A 24,652-nucleotide genomic window follows, 5' to 3' on the forward strand; every position below is an offset into this window, starting at 1 on the left:
TCATGAAAGTTTCTGAATTGCTATCCTTTGAACTTCTCTAAACATGAGGGTATATATTGAACTCTTCAGAGTCACATACCTTTATCACATGATGCTTTTCATGATGTATAGGTATCTTAAACATCTGGCACCAATATGTTGTGTCTTTGTCTGGTATAAACACCTGTCTTAATAAAAAGGGAAAGAAAACACTAAATTAATGTCAAACTTTTTTCATGTTTCTTCATTCCCCAAGTTTCTCCCCCATCTCAACCCTATCGCCAAATAAAACAAAACCCAAAGTAACTTACGTCTTGGTTTGTCAAGTCAAAGTATGACAAAGAGGCAGATATAACATTCTTTTTCTCAGGGTTCAATAAACGTAGACTCTTTGAGCCACGATTTGATCCATGGTAATTTTGACCAGCTTCTCCCATGTCTTTGTGGTGATAGGCCCATATCACCCTTACTGTGCTTTCCTTGAAAACAAAATCTTTTCTGATTAGGTATCGAAAGAAGCCCTACCTCACACTTTAGTTATAGAAATTCCCAAGTCAGATCCAAAGCTGAAGTGAACTGTTGCTCTGTTGGAGTGACCCCTACTCTGGTTTTGCAATCTACCCACATAGAATCATAGAACTGGAAGAAATCTTGAGAGGTCACTGAGTCCAGTCCCCCGCTACCACGGCAGGTCCAAGCACCATCTAAACAATTCCTGATAGATGTTTCTATAATGACTGTCCTCAAATAATGTTTTACAAGCATCTCCTTGCAGGACTCAGCTAGCCTCAGTTGGAGATGTATTTTGCCCCTGAGAAACGTGTGACATTAAGGTTTGTGTGTCTTGCCCATGAATGTTAGCAAGTTTTATGCACAGCCATACAAAGCAGAATAGCTCCCTAAACAGAAAATAAACAAGCAAATGAGGCAAGTGTTTTTTAGAGGGGTTACCAATAAAGCTCTGCAAACCTGTGGATATAGACTTTATATCCATGGGTATCTGCATCCACTCATTTTTGTGGATATAAATGTAGATGTGCATACAAATTTTGTATCCATGCAGGGCTCTAGTTATCAATGCTTCTCCTATGATCAGCTGCTAGAACAAGAATGCATCTTGGTTGCTTCTGTTCTCTGTTTGTGGCAAACAATAGTTTAATGTCCTGAAGACTGTAATACTTAGGTTTAATTCAGGTTGTTAGGCTCAAAGTGAGGGTGACTGACAGCTGGTGGTTTTGGCCTGTGATATATGAGGTCAGATTAGACAATCCTAGCTCCCTTTTGGCCTTTAACTCTGTAACATTGATTAAAATAATGTCTCCTATCAGAACAAACTTTTTAGAGTTAGAAGATTAACATATAGCAAAATGAATGACTTGATGCAAGACTTTCTGCTTGTTCAGTCATCTTTAATACTACTGTCAGTGAATGCAAGTTCTAAAAACTACATAAAAAGAAATAAATATACTCTCGCAGCCACAATACTACAAACAAAATAATTTAATGTGGGCAATAAATGTGTTTATAAAAATTGTTCCACTTTAAAAACAGAGAAAATTCACAAATTCAAATATAAAAGTGTTTATCCTACTATATACACAATTTTTCCAGAAACTCACCTTTTTGTACTGAGGTCAAGCACATAAGACTCAGTATATAAGAAATTTGAGACAGCTCAAATAGACAGAAAGGGAGGGAAAGAAGTTGGAAATTCTACTATAACTGCCCATGCCTACTAAAATACATCCAAATATTGACATTTTATATGACCAATCTAAGCCCCAAAATGGAATTTTTGGAAAATGTGTGTATATAGCTGAACACATTTGGTAGTTGAATTTCTGTAGTTCTTTTTCTTTGTTTAACATAAGGAGATTTTAATAACTGGCTTCAATATCATGGTACAATTTTATGTACTTGATCTATCTTATTTACTTGATATAAATGTATCTCTCTATAAAAAAGCAGAATACCTTACCGTTATAATCTTATCATTTGTGTCACAAGTGTGCAGCTCTCTGCTAAAAGCCAATATTGTATGCGTACTATTTTCCATAGCATACTCAAGATGGTAATCCTGTTGAGAATCTCTCTTCAATGCTCTGTTAGCATCTGTAAAATAATCCTGTTGAAAATACAACAAAAGAACGACTTGCTGTAATTCATTATAAAAATGATCTGGTATTAAATCCAAAATATGCATTTATGCAAAATACTGAATTGACAACAATTGTTTTTTAAATGATTTATTGTAAGTGAAATAGAATCATTCTCTGGATAAAAAGTCATCTAAGTCTTTTTCCAACAGGTGAATCCTACTGATAAACAGCTGAGACTTGGGAACTTAAAACAGATTCTTCTTTCACAATGGTATAAATTTACTGCTTGTGCCTACACACCTAGGAAAAACAAATAGGATACTAAAAGATAATGAGCAAATTCATATTTACTGTAACGCTACTGATTTCAGTAGAGGTATAGCAAGAATTAATTTCACTTAATGTTTATATCAAAAGTACTTCCTTTTCCTCTTTCCCCACAAGATAGTGTCTATAACTTTTTTTTAAAGGAAAAAAAATCTAAAGTTAATCTAAAAATCAACAGGAACCAGTCACTCCAGCATTAATTACTGAGTTTTCTGGAAAATTATCATTAAACTGCAAAATTCATCTTGTGATGCCATAGTCTTGTTCACGTCTATCAGTTTTAAAAGCCCAAATGTGCATTTTTTAAAAGAAAAATGATCACAGTCTTCAGAGTAGCATTCATGTCATATATAATGCAGAAACTGCTTCAGTAATGTCACATCATTAACCTTATCACCCCTGAATTCTTTGCTGCCATGTGCAGCTGTTTGCTAGCTGTGCCTCATTCCCTCAAGATGACACATCCTCTTATATTGACAGAACCCCAACCTTATGCTGATGAGAAAGGCTTTCCAAAGGCTCAGAGACAGGGCAGCAGCATAGTCTTAGTTGCCTTTGAGTTTTAGATCTTTTCTGTACAGATTCTTTTGGGTTTTGCTACTCTGTGCACTGAACCCTGGAGGAGAGCATCTGGCCTGCGGTTAGGAAAACATTAAGAGAAAACTGCATTCCCAGCACATGCTAGTGTTCTCTGTTACCAAAGGATTTTGTCTGAAACGGATTTTTTTAACCAGTAGATGCGCTTCTGAAGCTAAATGTGTTTTATGTGGTTTCTATGACTTGCATGACTCCAGTTTCCAGAGACAAAATCTGCAACTGAATATGCAACTGAGAGAGTTTTAAAAGTACATATGCAAGCGTTTCAAAATGATTTTCAGGGCAAAATTTGAGGCTGAACTGAAATTTCTTCCAAAATCTGACTCCTGGCCAACAGGCATTCAGTCATAACCTTAGGTGAAATCTTGGCCCCAGAAAATCATATATAATCAGTAGTGCTGGAACTATTTTTGAGGAGCGGATGCTGAGTAGCACCCCCATTCTTTTAGACCTGTTGAGATCAGCTTGCCAACTCTTCCAGACCAGAGGGATTGAACTACATTGCTGCAAATAGCATCTGGTCCATCCAGTCCAGGAGAGTTGGCAACCCTCATTGCCCTAAATTTATCATTGCTTCTGAAAACTGAACTGGCTGCTCTTGCGTGTATGCACTATGATATTAATTACACGAGCATGCCATTATTTCCATGGGCCACTTTTCCTATCCAGACCACAGGATGGTCTATGTTAGGAAGCTGGATCAAGTCTGTCTAGTGAAGAATGCTATTGCTTGTTGGAACCTACTTCATTTGTTACAGAAGTTGCGTGATATATAGCAAATGAGGGAGAGGGTGGCAGGAAGATAAAGGATGGTCTCTTAATTAACGAAGCTGAAGGCTGCTCTGGAAAACTGGATTCTATACTTGCATGCACAGAGTTTCCATGTGACGCTTGGCAAGTCAACTGCACCAAACTTTTCACACATGGCCACTCATTGGATTTTATTTTAAGCTGTCCAACTGGAGTCTCTGAGGTTGATAACTTGCAATTGCAACTGAAGTCAGCATGAGCAGTGCTTTCAAAATAAAGTATTTAATAACAGAGAGGATAGTTCCCTCTCACCTCACAGGAATATTGAGAAGATAAAATTAAAATTAATGAATTAATTGTTTAGAAAGTACTCCGTTACAAAAGTGATGAGCATCACGGACAAATCCATAAAGAAATACACAGTTTTGTATGCAGAGCAACGTTTGAATAGTGTGCAGTAATAAGGCCTGTGGCTACATGTTAAACAATGGGGAAAACACAAATTGAGAAATAGGTGTTCCTTCATTGAGCACAGTTCATCCTGTGCACTGAGGCCAGAATCCAATCCACAATAAAAACAAATTTAAAATCCTCGTTCGTTGTCACAAAATGAAATTACAGTTGTCTGGACTGTCCCTAGCTATGTGCAGACAAAGCGTACGTTGAAAATTGGGTATGAGAGTATGTGTAAATAAGTCCCAGAATCAGCAGGATCCTGAATTGAGGTGTGGAGCAAAGGAAACAGCTGAGAGATCTGGGTCTTATATGCATGTGCTAAGAGGAAGGGAATAGATGGATAGGTTGGGTTGGGTTGTGGAGTGTTAGCAGAATTGCTGAATTCATTTTACCAAGTGGAATTAATAGACTTACTTTCAGGCCTCTATTGGGGGAACTGATGGGTGGGTCTTATGTGGAGGTTCACTTGATTGATGGGGATATTGTGTTTGGTGATTAATATATTTTTGTTGCATGGAAACTATGGATTTTTTTTCATTGAGACAGTCACAAGAGATTAGATGGATTTGGAGTGGGGTGGAAGATCCATTTTCAAACTTTACTTGAATCCCATCCAAAAATTAAAATCCTGTCCCCTGCATCACTGAATTAGGTATAAAATATACCAATAGGGATAATGGATGATGATTATATAAATATCAGTATAACTATTTCATTCATCACATGAATGGAGAGGGCAAGTCATAGTTCTGCACAATTTACTATGAATGTCTCATTTTGATTCTATAGCAGGACGGTGTCCTGGAAATACTGCCCTATCAATGTGGTTTTTAGCACCTAGCAAAGGTGAGAAAAGCTGGTTTCAGTCATTAACTGTACAAATCCATTCACTTAGTTACAACTTTCAGCATGTGAAAAGCTCAGCATTTACTTAAAAAAATGTATCCAGCCATTAGCTTGGGAACAATGTATATTTTTGGCTAAATCATTTAGTCCAGGGGCTCTCAACATTCCAAAGTATTGTCCCCCTTTCATCTCACTTAAAAACTTGCTTATAAAATCAGACATAAAAAATGTCACCACACCCTATTTATGAAAAATTGCTTACTTTCTCATTTTACCATACAGGCAGTCCCCGACTTACGCGGATCCGACTTATGTCGGATCCGCAGTTACAAACGGGGCTCGCCCCGGAGGACACGGACTGCGGGACCTCGCGGTCCTGCCGCCCGTGTACTCCGGGGCTTTCTTCGCGTCTCCCTGGTCTGCAGACCAGGAAGACGCGGAGCAAAGCCGGGGAGGGGCTCGGGCAGCGGGGCAGCCCAGGCGCACCTGGGCTGCCCGAGCCCCTCCGCGGCTTTGCAAAGCCTCGGGGAAGCCGGCAGCGAGGAAAGCCTCGGGGAAGCTGCTGGCATCCTCAGAGGCTTTGCTCCCCGTCTCCCTGGTCTGCTGGTCTCCAGCAGACCAGGGAGATGGGGAGCAAAGCCGCAGACGACCCAGGTGGTGGGACCACGGTGCGTCTCGGTCCACCGCCCGCGTGTTCCTGGTCTGCTGGGGTGCAGCTAGTATGCCCCCCCCAGCAGACTAGGCTTTTCTCCGGACGCCTGTGGCAGAGCAGCTGGGGCGCTGCCGGTTGGTCCCGCAGCGCTGCTCTGGGCGCTACTGGACCAACCCGGCAGCATCCCAGCTACTCTGCCCCAGGCATCCTGATTCAGCCGCTGCTGGTCAGTTTCAGCAGCGGCTGAATCAGGACGCCTGGGGCAGAGCAGATGGGGTGCTGCTGGGTTGGTCCAGTAGCGCCGAGGAGCGGCGCTACTGGAGCAACCCAGCAGCACCCCAGCTGCTCTGCCCCAGGCGTCCCCAAGTCATCGGCTGCTGAAACTGACCAGCGCTGACTACAGGAAGCCCGAGGCAGAGTTGCTCTGCCCCGGGCTTCCTGGAATCAGCTGCTGATCAGTTTCAGCAGCAGCTGACTTGGGGACGCTTGGGGTTCTTAAGTTGATTCTGTATGTAAGTCGGAACTGGCGGTCAGTTTCAGCAGCGGCTGAATCTGGACGCCAGTTCCGACTTACATACAGATTCAACTTAAGAACAAACCTACAGTCCCTATCTTGTACGTAACCCGGGGACTGCCTGTAATTATAAAATACATCAATTGGAATAACTACTGCACATACACTTCAGTGTACTATATAGAGCAGCGTAAACATATTTTCTATATAAAATGTTAATTTGTGCTGACTTTGCTAGTGCTTTTTATGTAGCATCTTGTAAAACTAGATAAATATCTAGATGAAGTGATGTGCCCCTGGAAGATCTCTGTATACCCCCAGAAAGACATGTCCCCTCAGGCTGAGAATCATTGTTTTAGTTAATCCTTTTGCCTTTGGAAGGTCTTCTATCACAAACATGGAGAGTGGGAGAATAAGTATAAACACTGATGCTTTATGAAATTGACTTATGGTCACAAATAAGCATAGCTCGAAGATGCTTTGGGTAAAATACCTCATGTAACCTATTAATTTTAATGTCTCAATCCACTGGATCTGTATATCGGATTTTGGTGTATGTATCACTCTTGTGTGTAAAGTTAGAGATGTTGTGTGTGGAATGGTTTATGGTTTTAATTAAGCAAATGAAAGTTAGCAAAGGTGTTTCCCTCAGTGTCTGGATGATCACTTGTAAACAGCCTCTTTTGTCCTGTGAGTCTATGCAGTGGTTGGTCTTAGGAAGTCAAGTTACCACCCCACCCTGGTAATTTTCCATGTAAGGGTGAAGATAGACACATAACTACCACCCAAAGTAGAATCTATAAAACAATGGGAAAATGGCAATTTCTTTGTCTTTGGCTGGCATGGTACACCCAAGAGGATAATTAAAGACCCATGGAAGAAAGAGACTTCCCTGGCTATGAGGCTTTAACTGGAATAAGAATAGTTTCAGGGTGAGTTTGTAATAAGTGCTAGATTTAGCTATGCATTTTTTATTATTTTACATTTGTAATTAATTCTCTTTGCTCTGCCTGTTTTCACTTGCAATTACTTAAATCCTACTGCCTGTACTTTTATTTACTATCAAGCCCTGTATAAATAATTGTTACCTGGGGTAGCAATTAGTTTGTACCACCTCCTTCCATTGTTAAAAGAGGCTTACCTAAATAATTTACATGGGATTCTGATCCCATTTGAGGAGTGGTTGCCCTGGAAGCTGGGCCCAGAACTACATTCCCCTTGGCCTTGAAAAGTTTCAGTGTCTGTATTACTCCTCATGAGGGTGGTGATCTTAGCTTTGTGCATTGGCTGGGGGGAGACTAGGTGAAATGGCCCAGCAAGACAGGGTGACAAGAAGCCACAGAAAGAAAGGAACGAGTGTCAGTGGCTGTGTCAGCACGCGGGGAATCATCCCCAAGGGGTCTTTTGTGACGCGCCCTGTAACAGTCCTGTTCCTACATTACTGATGGAATCAAACTTACACTGTCTTCTCAAGTTACTAGTGTGGAAGTTGCTCCCTAGCACTGGATTTGACCACAGTTACAAGTTTTACTGGCACAACTATGTCAGGGGCTTGATGTTTGCTTACCCCTGGTGTGTGCCCAGCTATAGCTGTCTGAGGAGGTCAAACTGGTACAGTTTACTCTACTTCCCAGACTAGAATAAGCTATACCAATATAAGCACTTTTATGCCAGTATAATTGTACCCATAGTGGCAGGGTTTTATCACTTAAACTATAAAGCTATAGTTAAAGCATCTAAACTTTCTATTGTTAACAAGTCCATATTGGTACACATTCTAAATGTTAGAGAGCTGAAACTCAGATCTTTAGTCACAATCAAGGCCTTGGTATAAGAGATTTCTGTATCAGTCTTAACAGCATGGAAAAATATAGTCTCATTTACTGATTCTGTACTTCCTATCCATCCATTATAATAAAGACTTAAGTCCTGAGTCTATTTATTTGCATAGCAATATCCCCACAGGTGCAAATAAGTACATAGTGCATATAAAATGCCACCAAATCAGACTGGTAGTCTTTTATACCCACTTTACAAAGATAGTAATGATTGCAGGAGGAGGAAAAGATCAGTGAATCAGGCCCTTTATTTTTTCTATGAAACCTAGCTCACTTGCTTAATGGTAAACCAGGTTCTGATTGTTTATCAAATTTTTGTTGAAAACTTGCAGTACTATAGTTTAATCTTTTAGAAGTAAATATTATTAGTTTTGGAACTTTATATCGAGCAAATACTTGGACAATATTATCACAATATGTTGTTTAGCAATTAAAACAGCATATGGAAAGTTAACAATTGCACAGATTATACATGTTGTTGTGTATAATTTACAACAGATGAAGGCAATGATGTTAAATTGGTTCTCACATTCTACTGACCAATATCACTTTCATAGAAGAGCTTTGCAACAGACATATTTCTGATTGGCACTATACAAAACGGCATTGAAAGTAATTTCTTCTAGATGTAATAAAAGCTGTAAATACATTGTTTTATCCTTGAGAATGTAAGCACAGCTGCACAAGGAATCTTGAGAAAAAATATTACCAGCTGTCATCACACACTTGAACAGGTGTTTATAGAGAAAAAAAGAACCCTCAACATCTTTACGATGTCCAAGACTGTTTTGTTTAGGATATCCATTTCCTATACTAAATTTTACATAGTGTATTTCGACCCAAAGGATCATAAAGAACTGTACAGACTATGGCCCAATCCAGTGGTTTCATGTGTGAGCAGACTGTATAATTTTTAAAAGTTGCTTTATTCTTCTTAAGAGCACCAAATTTCAGTGCTGATTAGATGAGTATAGGGGAGAAAGTCAGAATCAAACAGTTAGGAAGAGGCATGAGAAGAGCTAAAACAATTTCCACCTTACAGACTATTACTAATTAGTTGAGGTTAGACCAGGCCTGGGGATTGCTTTAGTTTGAAAAGAGTTGAAGATGAGTTGGGCAGAGAATCAGGGAGCTATAACTTAGCAGGACTTCAGCACAGCACAGAATCTGACTCACGATATCTAGGAAAGATAAATCACCCCAGAAAAAGTAAGGACTAATTCAGATTTCTGTCTGAAATCCGCAATAAACCAACTCTTTATGGAATTTCTAAATCACTTGGCTAACCTTTTTTATTATTAATATTTTTCATTCAAATGGCATCCTGAAGTTCATGGTTCCAACAAGACTGGATAATATCACAAGAAAAGCTGTTTTGATATGGTAACTGTCATGCAAGAGGCCACTGAGATGCGACCACCCAAGTTCCGATCCCCCGCACTTGCAACCATTTTCATAAGTGCGGAAGGGGCCAGAAACCCCTGACTTATGTCCTCTGCCTGCATTTATGATGGCGTACAGCACGTACTGTAAATGTGGGTTCAAGTTACGAAGCCCCCGACTTGAGATGCTTCCTCTGGAATGAATTGCTTGGCAGGTCGGGGGCCTCCTGTAATTTTACAAATAAGGAAAACAAACTCCCCCCCTCCCCCCAATCTCAAATTTAAGTTTCATCTTAAATTTAGGGCACTGATTCTACTCAGTTCATATTTTTTTATTTAATTTAATTTATTTATTTATTAAGAAAGAAAGAAAGTTACCCAGCCCTCTCTCACTGCAGTAGCTTGGGGCAAATGGCCAGCATGGCCCCCTCACCCCAGAGTTGGCCCCAGGGAGAAGCCAATGGGCATGCTGCAACAGGCATGCTTCCCCCAGTCCAGGATGATCCCAGGAAGAAGCCACTGGGTGTGCCACATGGCACCTACTATTCCAGCCCTGGAACCAGGCAACACCAAGCAAGTCTTCTAATCTCATATATTTTAGAAATGTGCATCTGTTTGTCTGTCCATCTGTCCAAGAACGTCTCCTAAACAGTAAGAGCTAGGACTACTAAATTTCCTCTCATCATAACTGAAAGCAAGGTAAGGGTATGGTTGTGCCAAGACAATGGGATGTGCCTGCTGCATCTCCAGGGGCTGTGGTCAGGTGCTTCTCACCCGGCTGCAAGCTGCTGCAATGAGAAAGAGCTGAGGTTTTCCTTTCTCAAGTGATCTACACCCAGATTCTGGCAGTCAGAGTCTAGGAACACCCTGGCTGAGTCTAGGCTGGCAAGTTTTTCCGCAAAATCATCTGCTATTGCGGAAAAACTTGCCAGCTGTCTACACTGGCCGCTTGAATTTCCGCAAAAGCACTGACGATCTCATGTAAGATTGTCAGTGCTTTTGCGGAAATATTATGCTACTCCCATTCGGGCAAAAGTCTTTTTACGAAAAACTTTTGCGCAAAAGGGCCAGTGTAGACAGCAGAGATTTGTTTTCCACAAAAAAGCCCCGATCGTGAAAATTTCGATCGGAGCTTTTTTGCGGAAAAGCACGTCTAGATTGGCCACGGACGCTTTTCCGCAAAAAGTTCTTTTGCGGAAAAGCGTCCTGCCAGTCTAGACGCGCTTTTCCAAAAATGCTTTTAACGGAAAATTTTTCCGTTAAAAGCATTTCTGGAAAATCATGTCAGTGTAGACGTAGCCCAAGAGAAAGGGGTTGCATCCCTGAACATCTTGCTTACTGGCCATTGATGGGTGCATTCTCCACAAATGGACCTAATTTGAATCCCTTATAGTTTTGGCCTTCACAAGATCCCTGACAAAGAGTTCCACAGATTGACTGGGTGTTGTGTGAAGAAGTACTTATTTTTGTTTTAAAACTGCTGCATATTAATTTCATTGGGTGACCCCTAGTTCTTGTGTTATGTGAAGAAAGAAACCAAAAACACTTATTTTACAGACCTCAATCTTGTACTGCTCAGTTGGCTCTTAGCCAAGTTGAAAAAGTCCAAGTCTTTTTAATCTCTCCTTACACTGAAGCTGTTCCATCCACCTAATCTTTTTTGTTGCCCTGATCTGAACTTTTTCGACTTCTAATTCATCTTTCCTGAAATGGGGCAACCAGATCAGGAGGCAGTAGTCAAGATGTGGAAATACCATGTATATATATAGTGGTATTATTATATTTATTGTCTTATCTATCTTGCTCCTAGTGCTCTGTTAACTTTGTTGGCTGTTGCTGCACTCTAAACAGATGTTTTCGGAAAACTATTTTCAATAAGTCCAAGATTCCTTTCCTGAGAAGTAACAGCTAATTTAGGCCCCATAATTTTGGGTGTATTGTTTGGATGTTTTTAAATGCACATTTCTTTGCATTTATCAACTTTGAATTTCAATTGCCATTTTCTTGCCCAGTCACTCAGTTTTCTGAGATACCTTTGTAAATCCTTGTAGTCTGCTTTGCATTTAACTATCTGAATAGTTTTCTATGGTCTGCAGATTTTGCCACCTCATGGTTTATCCCTCTTCCAAATTATTTGTGAATATGTTCAACAGCACTTAAGAGCCTTTGGTATAGGACAGGTATGAGGAACCTTTTTTGGGTTGAGGGCCATTGACCCACAGAAAAAAAAAATCAGTTGAGAAGAAACCCCCACCTCTCAAACCCCACCTCCACCCCCCTAAAAAAAACTCTTACTGATGAGGCCCCTGGTTGAGAAGAAAAAAAAACACTCTCCACAATCCCCTTGCACACCAGAGCCCAGCCTGTTAGCTTCTGTGTGCTCCAGCCCCATGATGGGTGCAGAGGGCTTAAGCCACAATGCAGGATCCCCGATGCTGGGCTGGAACTCTGAGCCTCGGGAGCCAGATCTATGCAAGACGGGTGTGGATCTGATCCCCCAGGCCTTCGGATCCCCACTCCTGCTACAGGACCTTGTCAAAAGCTTTCTAAAAATCTAATACACTATATTCACTTGATCCTTACCCACATTTGTTAACCCCCTCAAATAATTCTAAGGGATTAGTGAGTAATTAATTATTGCCCTTTACAAAATCCATGTTGCCTCTTCCCTAACATCTTGTCTTCATCTATGTGTCTATATTAAAGAACAGAATTATCCATTTCAACCAGTTTACCTAGCCCTGCAGTTAGGCCTATGGGCCTGATCACCTCTGGAGCCTTTAAAAAAAATGGTGTCACATTAACTGTCCCCCTACTCATCCGGTACAGCAGCTGATTTTAGTGATTGGCAGTGCTGAAATTTTATATTTGAGTTCCTTTAGAATTCTTGAGTGAATACCATCTTGTTCTGCTGATATACTGCTCTTTATCCATTTGTTTCCAAACCTCTGCTATTGACACTTGAATCTACTTCCTCAGATCTGCCACCTAAAAAGAATTGCCCAGGGGTGGGAATCTCCCTCATATTCTCTGCAGTGAGGACTGAGGCAAAGAATTAACATAGCTCCTCCACATTGGCCTAATCTTCTTTGAAAGTTCCTATGGTTGCCAGGTGTCCGGTTTTGAACCAGACAGTCTAGTATTTGAGCTTTCTGTTCAGGAAGCAAATTGAGAAAATGTACATGTCCGGTATTTTCTAAATAAGATGTAATATAGATTGTGATGTAATGTCAAGTGTGTCATATTTTTGTTGAAGCCATCTGGCAACTCTACAAGTTTCTCTAGCATCTTGCTTGTTTTGTGGCCTCATTGGCTGTTTGGCAGACTTCCTGCTTCTGATGTACTTTACAAAAAAGGCTAGTTTTTCCATCTTTTGCTACTTGCTCATCACACTATTTTTGACCTGCCTATTTATGCTGCAGTGTCTTCTTGCATCCCAAACTCAAGCTAAGAGCTAATTAGTCATCTGGAAATGTTTCCACGTTTCTCAAAGGCATGAAATACCTCCAACAAAGCACCAACTAAAACACATTAGGATGGTACACATTTTGCATCTCCACTTTTATTGCCTTTCAACTTGTTGTCTAAACACTTTTTTGTTGCTGTTGGCATGAGTGCACTTCAAAACAGCATATTGCTAAGCACAAAGAATACTCACAGTTTTCTCACTTTTAAAATCCATTCTAAGCACTTTCCTGTAAGCAAATAAGCCAATTCTATGGGATACTTTTGATAACAGATATTCTTTAGTTTGGGTGAGGGTTAACAAGCAAGTCTGTAATGAATAATCAAGTACTTTTCAGTGACATACAGACCCTATTCACTAATGATTTACACCCTGAGTAAGGACTATTTTTGTGTAAGTTCAATAGATGAACCTTACAATGCAACCCTCTTGTATGACTTGCATAAAATAGGCATTCATCAAGGAAGATTACTCAAAATGGGGCTCTAAGCTGCTACATGCAGAGGGGCAGGATGCACAGTTTCAGACAGGCATGGAGACCAAAGCAGAAGGCTTGGATTTAGCATGAAAATGTATGTTGTGTTAATTCAGGAGCATAAATGAGAGGCACTTAAAAAAAATGTAGCTAGCTACATAAGTTAAGGCTGCACCAAAGCATCTTCTTGACAAGTAATCCAAAATGAAAGTTACCTTGGCAATATCACAGGTTTAACATTTTTATAGGTGGAGACAGTCAGTTTTTCCAATGGAGTCATTAGGAGCTCCCAGCATTCCTACAGCAGGCACCATTGTTTTGTTTCACTGTTTGTTCACTGTAGTAGTCCTCTGTGAGATCTGCAGCTATACCACTGCAATGCTCTCTGCTACAGCCAAGGATTCTGCCATGTTGCATCATCAACAGCCACAGTTTCCTGCCTCTTTTCTTGATTTATCTGTATCCCTCTCCCAACCCCTATTACAAGTAACCTATTGAGTATGCTGAAGTGACTATGCCATGAGACTAGTTCTCTGCACCCTCCCAAAATTGTTTAATAGGCTTCCATTCCAACAGCTGCACTCCTGAAATGCTTGGCCACTAAAGTACTGCCTGAACATTCAAATCACTGAGTCACATTTTTTTTAAATCACGTTTCCTTCTGTTGAGGTCACTGGGCATGATCCTACGTAACTCGGAGGAGTGGAAGATCAAAAGAATCGATGAAGCCCCCCACGCTCTAGGCCCAAGCACCCTAAAAGCACCCCCCCTTTCCACCCCTTTCCCCCCGCCCCAGGCATAACTTTTCTCTGGCTCGCTAATAGCTGGGAACGGCAAGACAGACCTTAAGGTTGCCTAGTTACTATCAGTGGTATAGAAGAAGAATTCAGATGTGTCTCTGTAGAGGGGAGGAGGAGAATAGGGCTGGCAGCATGTCCCAGCGTGGGAAACTTGCTACAGTTCACTATTTTCCTGCAAGTAAACAACATGGGTATATAAGGAGGGAAAACTGCTTACGTTGGTGTGCTTGATCTGAGATGTCTAGTCTCCTGGCACCTATTTGAGCGTTCAAATAAACTTTTTTTGCTTCTCCCCACCGGTGTGTTTATTGGAGCGCGCACACCGGGCACCGAACCCAGCTGTTGCCTCCCTCGGGCACTCTGTGCCGGCAACATTTCCATGAGATAATTATACCCTCCATCCTGATTTTTCTTCACGGGGTTTTCCAAAGTCCTTTTTAGTTTTACATTTACGCAACCAGAAATCTCTTCTGTTGCATTAAGCCTCAGGTGAAAATAAAACTTGTAATATCAAAGTCCAAGAGGCATTTAAAACACTGCAAAGTAAAATCTGTGTCGAATAGCTGGTGGGGTGATGACTGTGGAGTACATGTAAGAATGAAGAGGGCCAGGGAAAAGATTTTTTTCTGATCACTGGAAATCCTCAGCAGTCTTTTTTCCAGTCCAATGAACTGATCTTTCACAGGGCAATAAACAGAATCTGGTTTTACAGTTGACTGAGGTAATTTTGCTATGCTTATTATGTCTGTTCTCAAATAATAACTTCTCTTTTCCTGTAACACTTTTTTTAAAAATAGAAGAGAGGGCAAAGAGTTGGAGCGGCAGAGATAGTTGCCAAAACTTTCACAAGGGATCACGGATTCTTAATGCCCACTTTGAATTGGAGGAACTGACCTAGATTGAGATGCTAGTGGAGGAGATTTTGGAACAAATTGATAAATAAACCAGTAATAAGTCACCAGGTCCAGATGATATTCAAGCAAAGTTCCTAAGGAACACAAATATAAAATTACTGCACTACTAAGGCTACATCTAGACTGCAGGCTTCTTGTTCGAGAGAGCATAAAAAGTCTGCATGGACACTCTAGCATAAGAAAGCTCTGATGGCTATCCACAGAATAGCCATCAGAGCACCTGTGCTTCCCGCCCCCCCCCCCCTTTCCTTTGGCGCTTTTTGTGAAAAAAACCCTGTTGCCCATCTACACACCTTTTTGCACAAGAACTCTTGCGCAAAAAGAAGTTACTCCTCGTGGAAAGAGAAATACCTATGCTGCAAAAAGCTCTCTGTTCTGTCGATTCACTGTAAATTTACTTGTGCAAAAACTCGCTTGAGGTGTGGATGCTCCACGGGTTTTTGTGCAAAAACTCTGTAGTGTAGACGTAGCCTAACTGTGGTACATAGAGCACTGCTTAAATCAGCTTCAGTACCAGAGAACAGCCATGTCTGCTGATAGCAATTCCAGGAGCCTGGACAGAACATTCAATGGGCCCCCTGCCTCCAACCAGAAGGCTCCCCCACACCCAGAGAAGCCCTGAGTGCCCTCCCTCCACCACCAGCCAGAGGACCACCATTGCAGCCCTGTCCCACCTCCAGAGGAACCTCAGGGTAGCTGCAACTGCAGCTCTCCTCTCTTCTCCAGACCTGAACCTGCTCTGGGGAAAAGCATCTCCTCAAAGACACTTTTGATATGCCCTATGCAGGTTAGAGGGTGACTGAGCAGCAAATACCACAGGAGCTTGCCTAGGGCAGATCAAAAGTATCTTTGGAGAGAAGCTTTTCCCCAGAGTAGTGATAGAAGTGTAGCCATGTTAGTCTGGTGTAGCTGAAACAAAAGACAGGATTATGTAGCACTATAAAGACTAACAAGATGGTTTATTAGATGATGAGCTTTTGTGGGCCAGACCCACTTCCTCAGATCAAATAGTGGAAGAAAATGGTCACAACCATATATACCAAAGGATACAATTAAAAAAATGAACACATGAAAAGGACAAATCAAATTTCAGAACAGAAGGAGGATGGGGGATACCATTAATGGACCTTACCAAGTGAGTTATAAGATCAAGAGCACATATTCCTGTGCATCCAGAAATATAATTTATGCTATCATGTGCCAAAAGTGCTATGTACATTGGACAAATGTCTCAGACACTTCGCCAAAGGATTAATGCCCACAAAACAGATAGACAGGATCACAAAGAAAAAACAGTTTCTTGCCATTTCAACCAGAAAGGACAATGTCTCAACGACTTAATTACCTGCATCCTGCTTCAAAAGCCTTTTAAGACTACACTTGAAAGAGAATCCTTTGAACTGTCATTCATGCTCAAATTCGACACTTTACACTTAGGTTTGAACAAGGACTCTAATTATCTTACTCATTACAAAGATAGCTTCCCCAATTATCACCTCTAATATCATTAGCTCACAGACATTTGCCTCTCCCCTCCCCATCCTCCTTCTGTTCTGAAATTTGATTTGTCCCTTTCATATGTGTTCATTTTTTAAATTGTATCCTTTGGTATATATGGTTGAGACAATTTTCTTCCACTATTTGATCTGAGGAAGTGGGTCTGGCCCATGAAAGATCACCACCTAATAAACCATCTTGTTAGTCTTTATAGTGCTACATAATCCTGTTTTTTGCTTCCCCAGAGTAGGCTGGGTCTGGGGAAAGGAGGACAGGTGTGGCTCCTCCCTGGGTGGGGAGGAAGGGGGGCTCAGGGCTTCTGGGCAGAGAGAAGGGGTTGTAGTTCCAGGCCAGGGAAGAGCAGCGGTTTTAGGGCTCCCACCACTGGCAGAAGGTATGGGTGGAAGGAGAGAAGTCTGGAGCTAGCATTCCCCAAGGGGGGGCTGCACCCTCAGCCTACATGTTCATGCCTGCAGTGTGCATCAGTGATTTAAAAGGGTGGGGTGGGGTTCTAAACTGTTGTTTACATCTTTTGCTACTTTCTCTCTCCTCGCCCCCACAAACGGCTGGCCTGGAAACAGCTATAGAAATGCCAAGTTTCTCCAAAAGGTGATTCTGGCAATTATAACCCCGTAAGCCTAACTTCAATGCCAGCCAAATTAAGTGAAATTATTGTAAATAACAGAATTAGACACATAGATGACTGTGTTGGAGAAGAGTCAACTCAGCTCTCGTAAAGAGAAATCATGCCTCCAACATACAGGTTGGACCTCCCTGGTTCAGCACCCTCAGGACATTACCGGTCCCAGATGAGAGATTTTGCCAGACCTGGAAAGGTTATTTCTGAAGCTCCCCCTACCACCAGCCCCTTCCCCCGCTCCCGCCCAGCCGTGGCCTCGCTACCAGCCTCCCAGACAGCTTCCCCCTGCTGCTAGCCCCTTGATGCAGGACTCCCAGCCCTACAGTGGCAGCCCCGGCACTGCAAGCACAGCCCCACTGCCTTCCAGTCCCCCTGAACTCCTGCCTCCTCCCTGCAGTATTGCCACTGGGCAGCAGCCCTACTGCAGGGCTCCAGGTTTCGGTGCCACAGGGCAGCCCTGCTACTGGGCTCCAAGGAACTCTCTTGTTATCCCCAGACCAGCAAGTCCCTGTTGAGAGGTTCAATCTGTATTAGAATTCTTTGAGGGAGGTCAACCAACACGTGGACAAAGATGATCCAGTAGATATAGTACACTTGGACTTTCAGACAGCTTTTTAAAGGGTCCCTCAACTAAGACTCTTAAGCAAAGTAAACTGTAATGGGATAAGAGGGAAGGTCCTCTCATGGTGTAGTAACTGGTTAAAAGATAAGAAACAAAGGTTAAGAAAAAATTATCAGTTTTCATTGTGCAGAATAGCAGGTTCCCCAAAATGATCTGTACTGAGACCAGGACTGTTCAACATATCATAAATGTTCTGAAAAAGGTGAATAGTAAAGTGAAAATGTTTGAAGATGATACAAAATTACTTAAGGTAATTACCTTCAGTGCTAACTGAACAGTCACATAGGGACCTCACAAAACTGAGTGACCAGGGAAGAGAATGGGTGACCAGGGAAGAAAATGGCAGAAGAAATTCAGTGTTGATAAGTAGAAAGGGATGCACATTGAAAAAATAATTCCAACTATACATAAAAATGATGGGGACTAAATTAACTATCATCAGTCAAGGAAGGCAGTCATCAGGGTAGTTCTTTGATAATATTCATGCAATGTGCCATAGCAGTCATAAAATCTAAACATATAGAAAAAGGTACGGATACTAAGACGACATCACAACAATACTAACATATGAATCTTTGAGTACAACATGCAGTTCTGGTTGCCTCATCTCAAAAAAAGAAATATTTGAACTGGAAAAGGCACAGAAAAGGACAAAAAGAATGATGAGAGAGGTGGACCAGCTTCCATATGAGGAATGATTCAAAGACGGAGTCTGTTCAACTGAGGGAGTATTTGATAGAGGTTTATAAAATCATGAATTGTGTGGAGGAAGTGACTAAGAAAGGGTATTTACCCCAACACAAGAACCAGGGGTCACCCAAATCAATTAATAGGGAGCAGGTTTAAAACAATCACAAGGAGGTACTTCTTCACATAAGAGACACAGTCAACCTGAAGAACTCATTGTCATGGATTGTTTGAAGTCCAGAGTGGCCTGACAGTCTGCTTCACTCTGCCCCACCCCATCCTCTCAGCCCACTGTGCTCTGCTTTCTGCTGCCCCGGCTGTGAAGCTGAGTGCCCTGGCCTCAGGCTGGGACAGTCTGGCTCCTGCCACTGCGGTGAATGCAGGGGGAGGGGAGAAATGACCCCTGCTGCCACCCTGCACCAGGCCCCTGCGTAATTCCCTGACTTTCTGGAGGGGCAGAGCAGGGACGGAGCAGTGGTGGGGCAGGAACTGGGTTTGGGGAAGGAATAGAGCAGGGGTGAGGTGGGGATGGAGCAGAGATGGGGTGAAGGCTGTGGCAGGGGTGTTGCTCTGGTCCTCTCACTTGGGACATTGGGGGGCATTGTCCCAGGCCCCGTGCCTCCATAAGGCTGGCCCTGATTATTGGAAGACAGGATAGTATAACCATTCTTATATAAGACTGTGCCCCATTTTACAGAAATGTTTTAGGATGCAGCATTGGGGAAAGGATGATGGACAAAAGGAGATGCTGTCAGCAAGCTGACTACTGGCATTGCTGCAAGACTATTTCATACTGCAACAAAATAAGTCCTTCTGCTTGGGATAACATAGGTTTATGAATCAAATGGGCAGTTCTGAAAAACAGTAGGAAGCCACTCACATTACTTTCTCAACTCAGTTGTAATTTATTGACAATGAACAAAATCTTTTTAAGGTTTACTGGAATACTACACACAGTTCTGGTGACTGCATTTTAAAATTCACATTGAAAAATAAGGAAGGATGTAGAAAACAGTCACAAATTATTTGAGAACTGGAGGAAACTCCTTACAGTTAAAGATTTGAAGAGCTCCATCTAGTTAGCCTATCAGAAAGAAGATTGAGCACTGACTTGATAACCATATATAAGCACCTTAGTGAGCGTGGTTAGCAGGTGAAGCCCCCAGCAGTTACGTAAGGCTAGTCCCCTTCTCATCCTGCCCTCTCCTCACCTCCCCTTCTGCCTGACAAACTCAAAGCTGTCACCCTTAACATAAGAACATAACATAACATAAGAACGGCTGTACTGAATCAGACCAAAGGTCCATCTAGCCCAGTAGTCTGTCTGCCAACAGTGGCCAGCACCAGGTGCCCCAGAGAGGGTGGACCAAAGACAATAATCAAGCGATTTGTCTCCTGCCATCCTTCTCCAGATGGTTTCTGACCAGAAACTTCAAGATCTCTACCAAGCATTTATAAACCTCAACTACCCACCCGGAGAAATAAAAAAGCAAATTGAAAGAGCCAGACGAATACCCAGAAACCATCTACTACAAGACCAGACCCAAGAAAACCAACAATAGAACACCACTTGTCATCACCTACAGCTCCCAACTTAAACCTATCCAACACATTATCAATAAATTACAGCCTATACTGGAACAGGATACTAAACTCCAAGAAGCTCTTGGAGACAGACCCATAGTCTCCTATAGACAACCACCTAACCTCAAGATGATTCTTACCAACAACCACAGGACATACCACACTAATACCAACCCTAGTACTTTCCCTTGCAACAAACCCCGTTGCCAGCTTTGTCCACGTATTCACTCTGCTGACACCATTATTGGGCCTAACCAAGTGAGTTATAAGATCAAGAATACATATTCCTGTGCATCCAGAAATATAATTTATGCTATCATGTGCCGAAAGTTTCCGTCTGCTATGTACATTGGACAGACGTCTCAGACACTTCGCCAAAGAATCAATACCCACAAAACAGACATTAGATAGGATCACAAAGAAAAAAACAGTTTCTTGCCATTTCAACCAGAAAGGACACTGTCTCAATGACCTAATCACATGCATCCTACTCCAGAAGACTTTCAAATCTGCACTTGAAAGGAATCCTCTGAACTGGCATTCATGCTAAAATTCGACACTCTCCGCAGTGGGGGGGGGGGGGAGTTGAACAAAGACCCCCAACTACCTTACCCATTACAAAGATAGCTTCCCCAATTATCACCTCTAATACCATTAGCTCTCAGACATCTTTCTTTCCCCACCTCTAATATCATTAACTCAGACATTTACCTTCCTTCCCCCCCCCCCCCCCCCCCGCATCTCCCTTCTGTTCTGAAATGTGATTTGTCCTTTTCATATGTGTTAATTTTTTTAAATTGTCTCCTTTGGTATATACGGTTGTGACTATTTTCTTCCACTATTTGATCTGAGGAAGTGGGTCTGGCCCACGAAAGCTCATCATCTAATAAACCACCTTGTTAGTCTTTAAAGTGCTACATAGTTTTGTTTATTGTTTTAATAATTCCTAGCATCCTATTTGCCTTTTTGACTGCCACTTTACACTGTGAGGAAGTTTTCAGGGAACTATCCATGATAACTCCAAGATCTCTTTCCTGATTTGTCATAGCCAAATTAGCCCCCCATCATACTGTACGTATAGTTGGGGTTATTTTTCCCCGATGTGCATTACTTTACACTTATCCACATTAAATTTCATTTGCCATTTTGTTGCCCAATCACTCAGTTTGGTGAAATCTTTTTGGAGTCCCTTACAGTCTGCTTCTGTCTTGACTATCCTAAACAGTTTGTATCATCTGCAAACTTTACCACCTCACTGCTTACCCCTTTCTCCAGATCATTTATGAATAAGTTGAACAGGATCGGTCCCAAGACTGACCCTTGGGGGACACCACTAGTTACCCCTCTCCGTTCTGAAAATTTACCATTTATTCCTACTCTGTTTCCTGTCTTTTAACCAGTTCTCAATCCATGAAAGGACCTTCCCTCTTATCCCATGGCCATGTAATTTACACAAGAGACTTTTGTGAGGGACCTTGTCAAAGGCTTTCTGAAAATCTAAGTATACTATACCTACTGGATCCCCATTGTCCACGTGTTTGTTAACCCCTTCAAAGAATTCTAATAGATTAGTAAGACATGATTTCCCTTTACACCCTTGCCCCGGCCAGCTTCCCCCTCCAGCCTGCAAGTGCCTGGTGAGCAGGGACAATGCCCTACCCAGAGCACAGAGCTTGCAGTGCCCAACATCCACCCCAGACCTGCAGTGGGTACTGCCACCGCAAAGATCCCTGACCCCAGCCTGGGAGCACCTGGCAAGTGGCACTGCCACAGCATCCTTGACTGAACACCAGGGAAGACAGTAGCCCTAGCCTCCCCAAGTCCTCCTGGTGGCCTGCCACACCCCCAGCCTTACCCAAGCCTGTCCTGCTGGAGCCGAACATGGTCGGGGCCACACCAGGCTGTTTGGGGAGGTTAAACCTCCGCCTGGCTACAATCTCTGCCTGCCACCACCTGGCCATGAAGAGAAAATACCTGGTAGAAAAGGGCTCTTTAGTCTACTAAAAAAAAGTTATAACAAGAGCCATTGACTGAAAAGTTTGGAGAGTTCTGGAAAAGTTCAAAGTCAAAATAAAGCAATCGCTTTAATAGGGAGACATTGGAACTAACTACCAAGGGAAGTAGTAATGAAATCAAGACTGGATGCTTTTCTGGAAGATATTTGTTAGTCAAACACAGGTTATTGGGTTCTATTCAGGGGGGATTGGATGAAATTGTATGGACTATGTTATACATGTCTGTCTAGATAATCCAGTGGTCCCTTTTAGCCTTAAACTCTATGAATATAGGAGCTACATTCCCAGATAACTAAACTGGTCTCATGATTTTGTGTTTTATTCAGAGACTGATTTTCTGTAAGTCTTCACTTTGAAAGATCAAAGAAAATTTCTTTTTGCATGAAATTATCAGTTAATAAATGCCTGCTCTTCAAAGAACAAAATATTCCAAATGTTGAACATGTTCCAAAATTTAGTTTATTTTAGAAAATCTGATTGATTGCCTGATTGAGTTGATGTAACAGAGAAATTTTAAGCTTGGTTTCTTCTGCTTAAGTTTTAGAGATGGCATATGCTTAAAATAAAAGTACCTCCAATTTGTATGAAGTCACTTTAATGATTAAATGCTTCTAGTAAATCCTGGAGGAGAAAAAAAGGGCTAATGTTAGGCTACCTCCACACCACAGAGCTATTTTGGGGTACCGGAGGTATCCTGAAATAGCTATTCTGCGTCTTTTGAGCACACCTGTTATTTCACAGAAACGATCTCGGGTACTTGTCTTATTAGGAGATACATTTTGCAAGTACAAACACTGCAGTGCTCATTGAACCAAGTTGCTGCTGTTGAACCCCCTTGTGAGAACAAGGTCAAATTAGTACCACTTCCAGGTTCCAGCATCGAAGGCGTGGACAGAATTAGGGAAGTTGCATCCCGATTATAAGGGAGTCCTAGGGTCCCCTAGACTGGCCACAAAGGAGACATTTGACGGGCAGGACGATTGTAATACATAAAGCCTGCGCTCCTCACTCACTGAACTGTGGACGGCAGCAGGGTGCCACGGATGAAGTTCCAGCGAGCCGAAGGGCTAGACCGCACAAGGCGAGATGCGAGGGGGGAGCCCAGCGCGGAGCAAGAGGAGAGCGCAGCCAAGGCAGAACAAGTGAGGGCTGCCGAGCAGGCAGGGGGCAGCCCGGGACGAGGACAGAGAGCGGGCACCGGCGAGGGCAGAGCGTGACTTTGCCCCCAGCGCTCCGTCCTCTCCCCGCTCCTCGCACCACGGCCAGGCAGGGCGGGAGGCGCGGTCCTTACCTGCAGGTAGGGCTTGCCCCTGGCCACGCCTCCTACCACGATGTCCGCGGAGGCCATGGCCCCGGTGGGGGAAAGGCCGAAGCCCACGTAGCCCAGGGTGCGCACCTCCAGGCGGAAGGCGATGCTGCTGCCCTGCTGGCCCCACAGGAGCCGGTAGGCGGCCGCCCCGTCCAGCACGGCGCTGTGCGGATAGCGCCCGGCGGCGGCGACTGGGAGCAGCAGCCCCCAGAGGAGCAGCGGCCAGCGGCGCATCCTGGCCGGGCGCAGAGCGGCTGGGTGCGGAGACTCCAGCTGGGGCTCTGCTACTGCAGCCTCCGCCGCGCTCTCCGCTTGGGTGTGTGTGTGTCCTGCTCAGCCCGCCCCTCTGCGGGCGGCACCCGCGCGACCAGCCCCGCCTGGGGCTGCAGGGGAAGGAGGGGGGCAGGGGTTGGACGGAGGAAGCAGGAGGCAGGGCGGGGGGGGAGAGAGGGAGGTCAGGGAAGGGAGGTTCAAGGGAGACGCGGCTGGGTGAGTCAGGAGCCTTCACACACCCCCAGCCTGACAGGGGGCATCCCAGCCTTGCTCTGCCCCGCCGCCCTGCAGGCGGGAGATGGGCGCTGCCGGGGGGGGGGCGGGATGTTTGCGTCTGGCCTGGACCCAGAGACCCGCTCGCTCCCCTTGAGCCAGTCCCGGGCTAGACAGAGCCAGGCCCCGGCCACACACTTCCCACGGCTCCAGTTCAGAGCGGCTTTGTAACCTGACACGCGAGGGCACGGCCGGGAACCTCCAGTCGCTGCCGCGGCTTGTGCCTGGGAACCGGCGTTTCCCAGTGGAGAGATCAGGGAGATGTTAATCACTGGTGGCCACGTTTCCCGGCTGTGACAGGGCAACAGAGCAACTGGATTGGAAAGGCGCCTCGGGAAGCTACGTGGTGAGGGATGCGCAGCAAGAGCGCTCGCCCCACGCAACAACCCCCCTTTAGCGTTTGCATCCCCAGGGCACCTAGCTGCTTCCCCCTCTCCCCCCAGAAGTGTATTCATAGACATGAGAGAACGTGTCCGGTGGGGTGGGGAACGCGGCTCTTCTGCACAAGGCGCAGGTTTGCGTGTTCGGCTGCAAAACTCAGGCCCCTATCACCACGTACATGGCTGTCTGACGCCTGATTCGTCAGGGAAAGGTGCAGAATGAAGAAGATCGTAACTTGATAAGGTAGCAGAAGCAAGGAAACACTTGTTTCCCCAC

General features: G+C 43.6%; 1 protein-coding gene across 1 annotated transcript in view; it reads right to left on the reverse strand.

Annotated features, from left to right (window-relative positions):
• Positions 1-24,123, reverse strand: part of MOXD1 (monooxygenase DBH like 1) — a 72,037-nt gene extending 47,914 nt beyond the window's left edge. The window contains exons 1-4 of the mRNA XM_006127288.5: positions 23,432-24,123; positions 1,958-2,104; positions 291-458; positions 80-163 (exon numbers count right to left, since the gene is read on the reverse strand). Of these exons, the coding sequence (XP_006127350.2) occupies positions 80-163; positions 291-458; positions 1,958-2,104; positions 23,432-23,683 (651 nt within the window). The 5' untranslated portion in view covers positions 23,684-24,123. The remainder of the gene's footprint in view (positions 1-79; positions 164-290; positions 459-1,957; positions 2,105-23,431) is intronic.
• Between the last annotated feature and the right edge of the window lie 529 nt (positions 24,124-24,652).

This window comes from Pelodiscus sinensis, chromosome 3 (assembly GCF_052426305.1).
Source record: "Pelodiscus sinensis isolate ZL-2025 chromosome 3, ASM5242630v1, whole genome shotgun sequence".
In the NCBI taxonomy this organism is placed as follows: Eukaryota; Metazoa; Chordata; order Testudines; family Trionychidae; genus Pelodiscus; species Pelodiscus sinensis.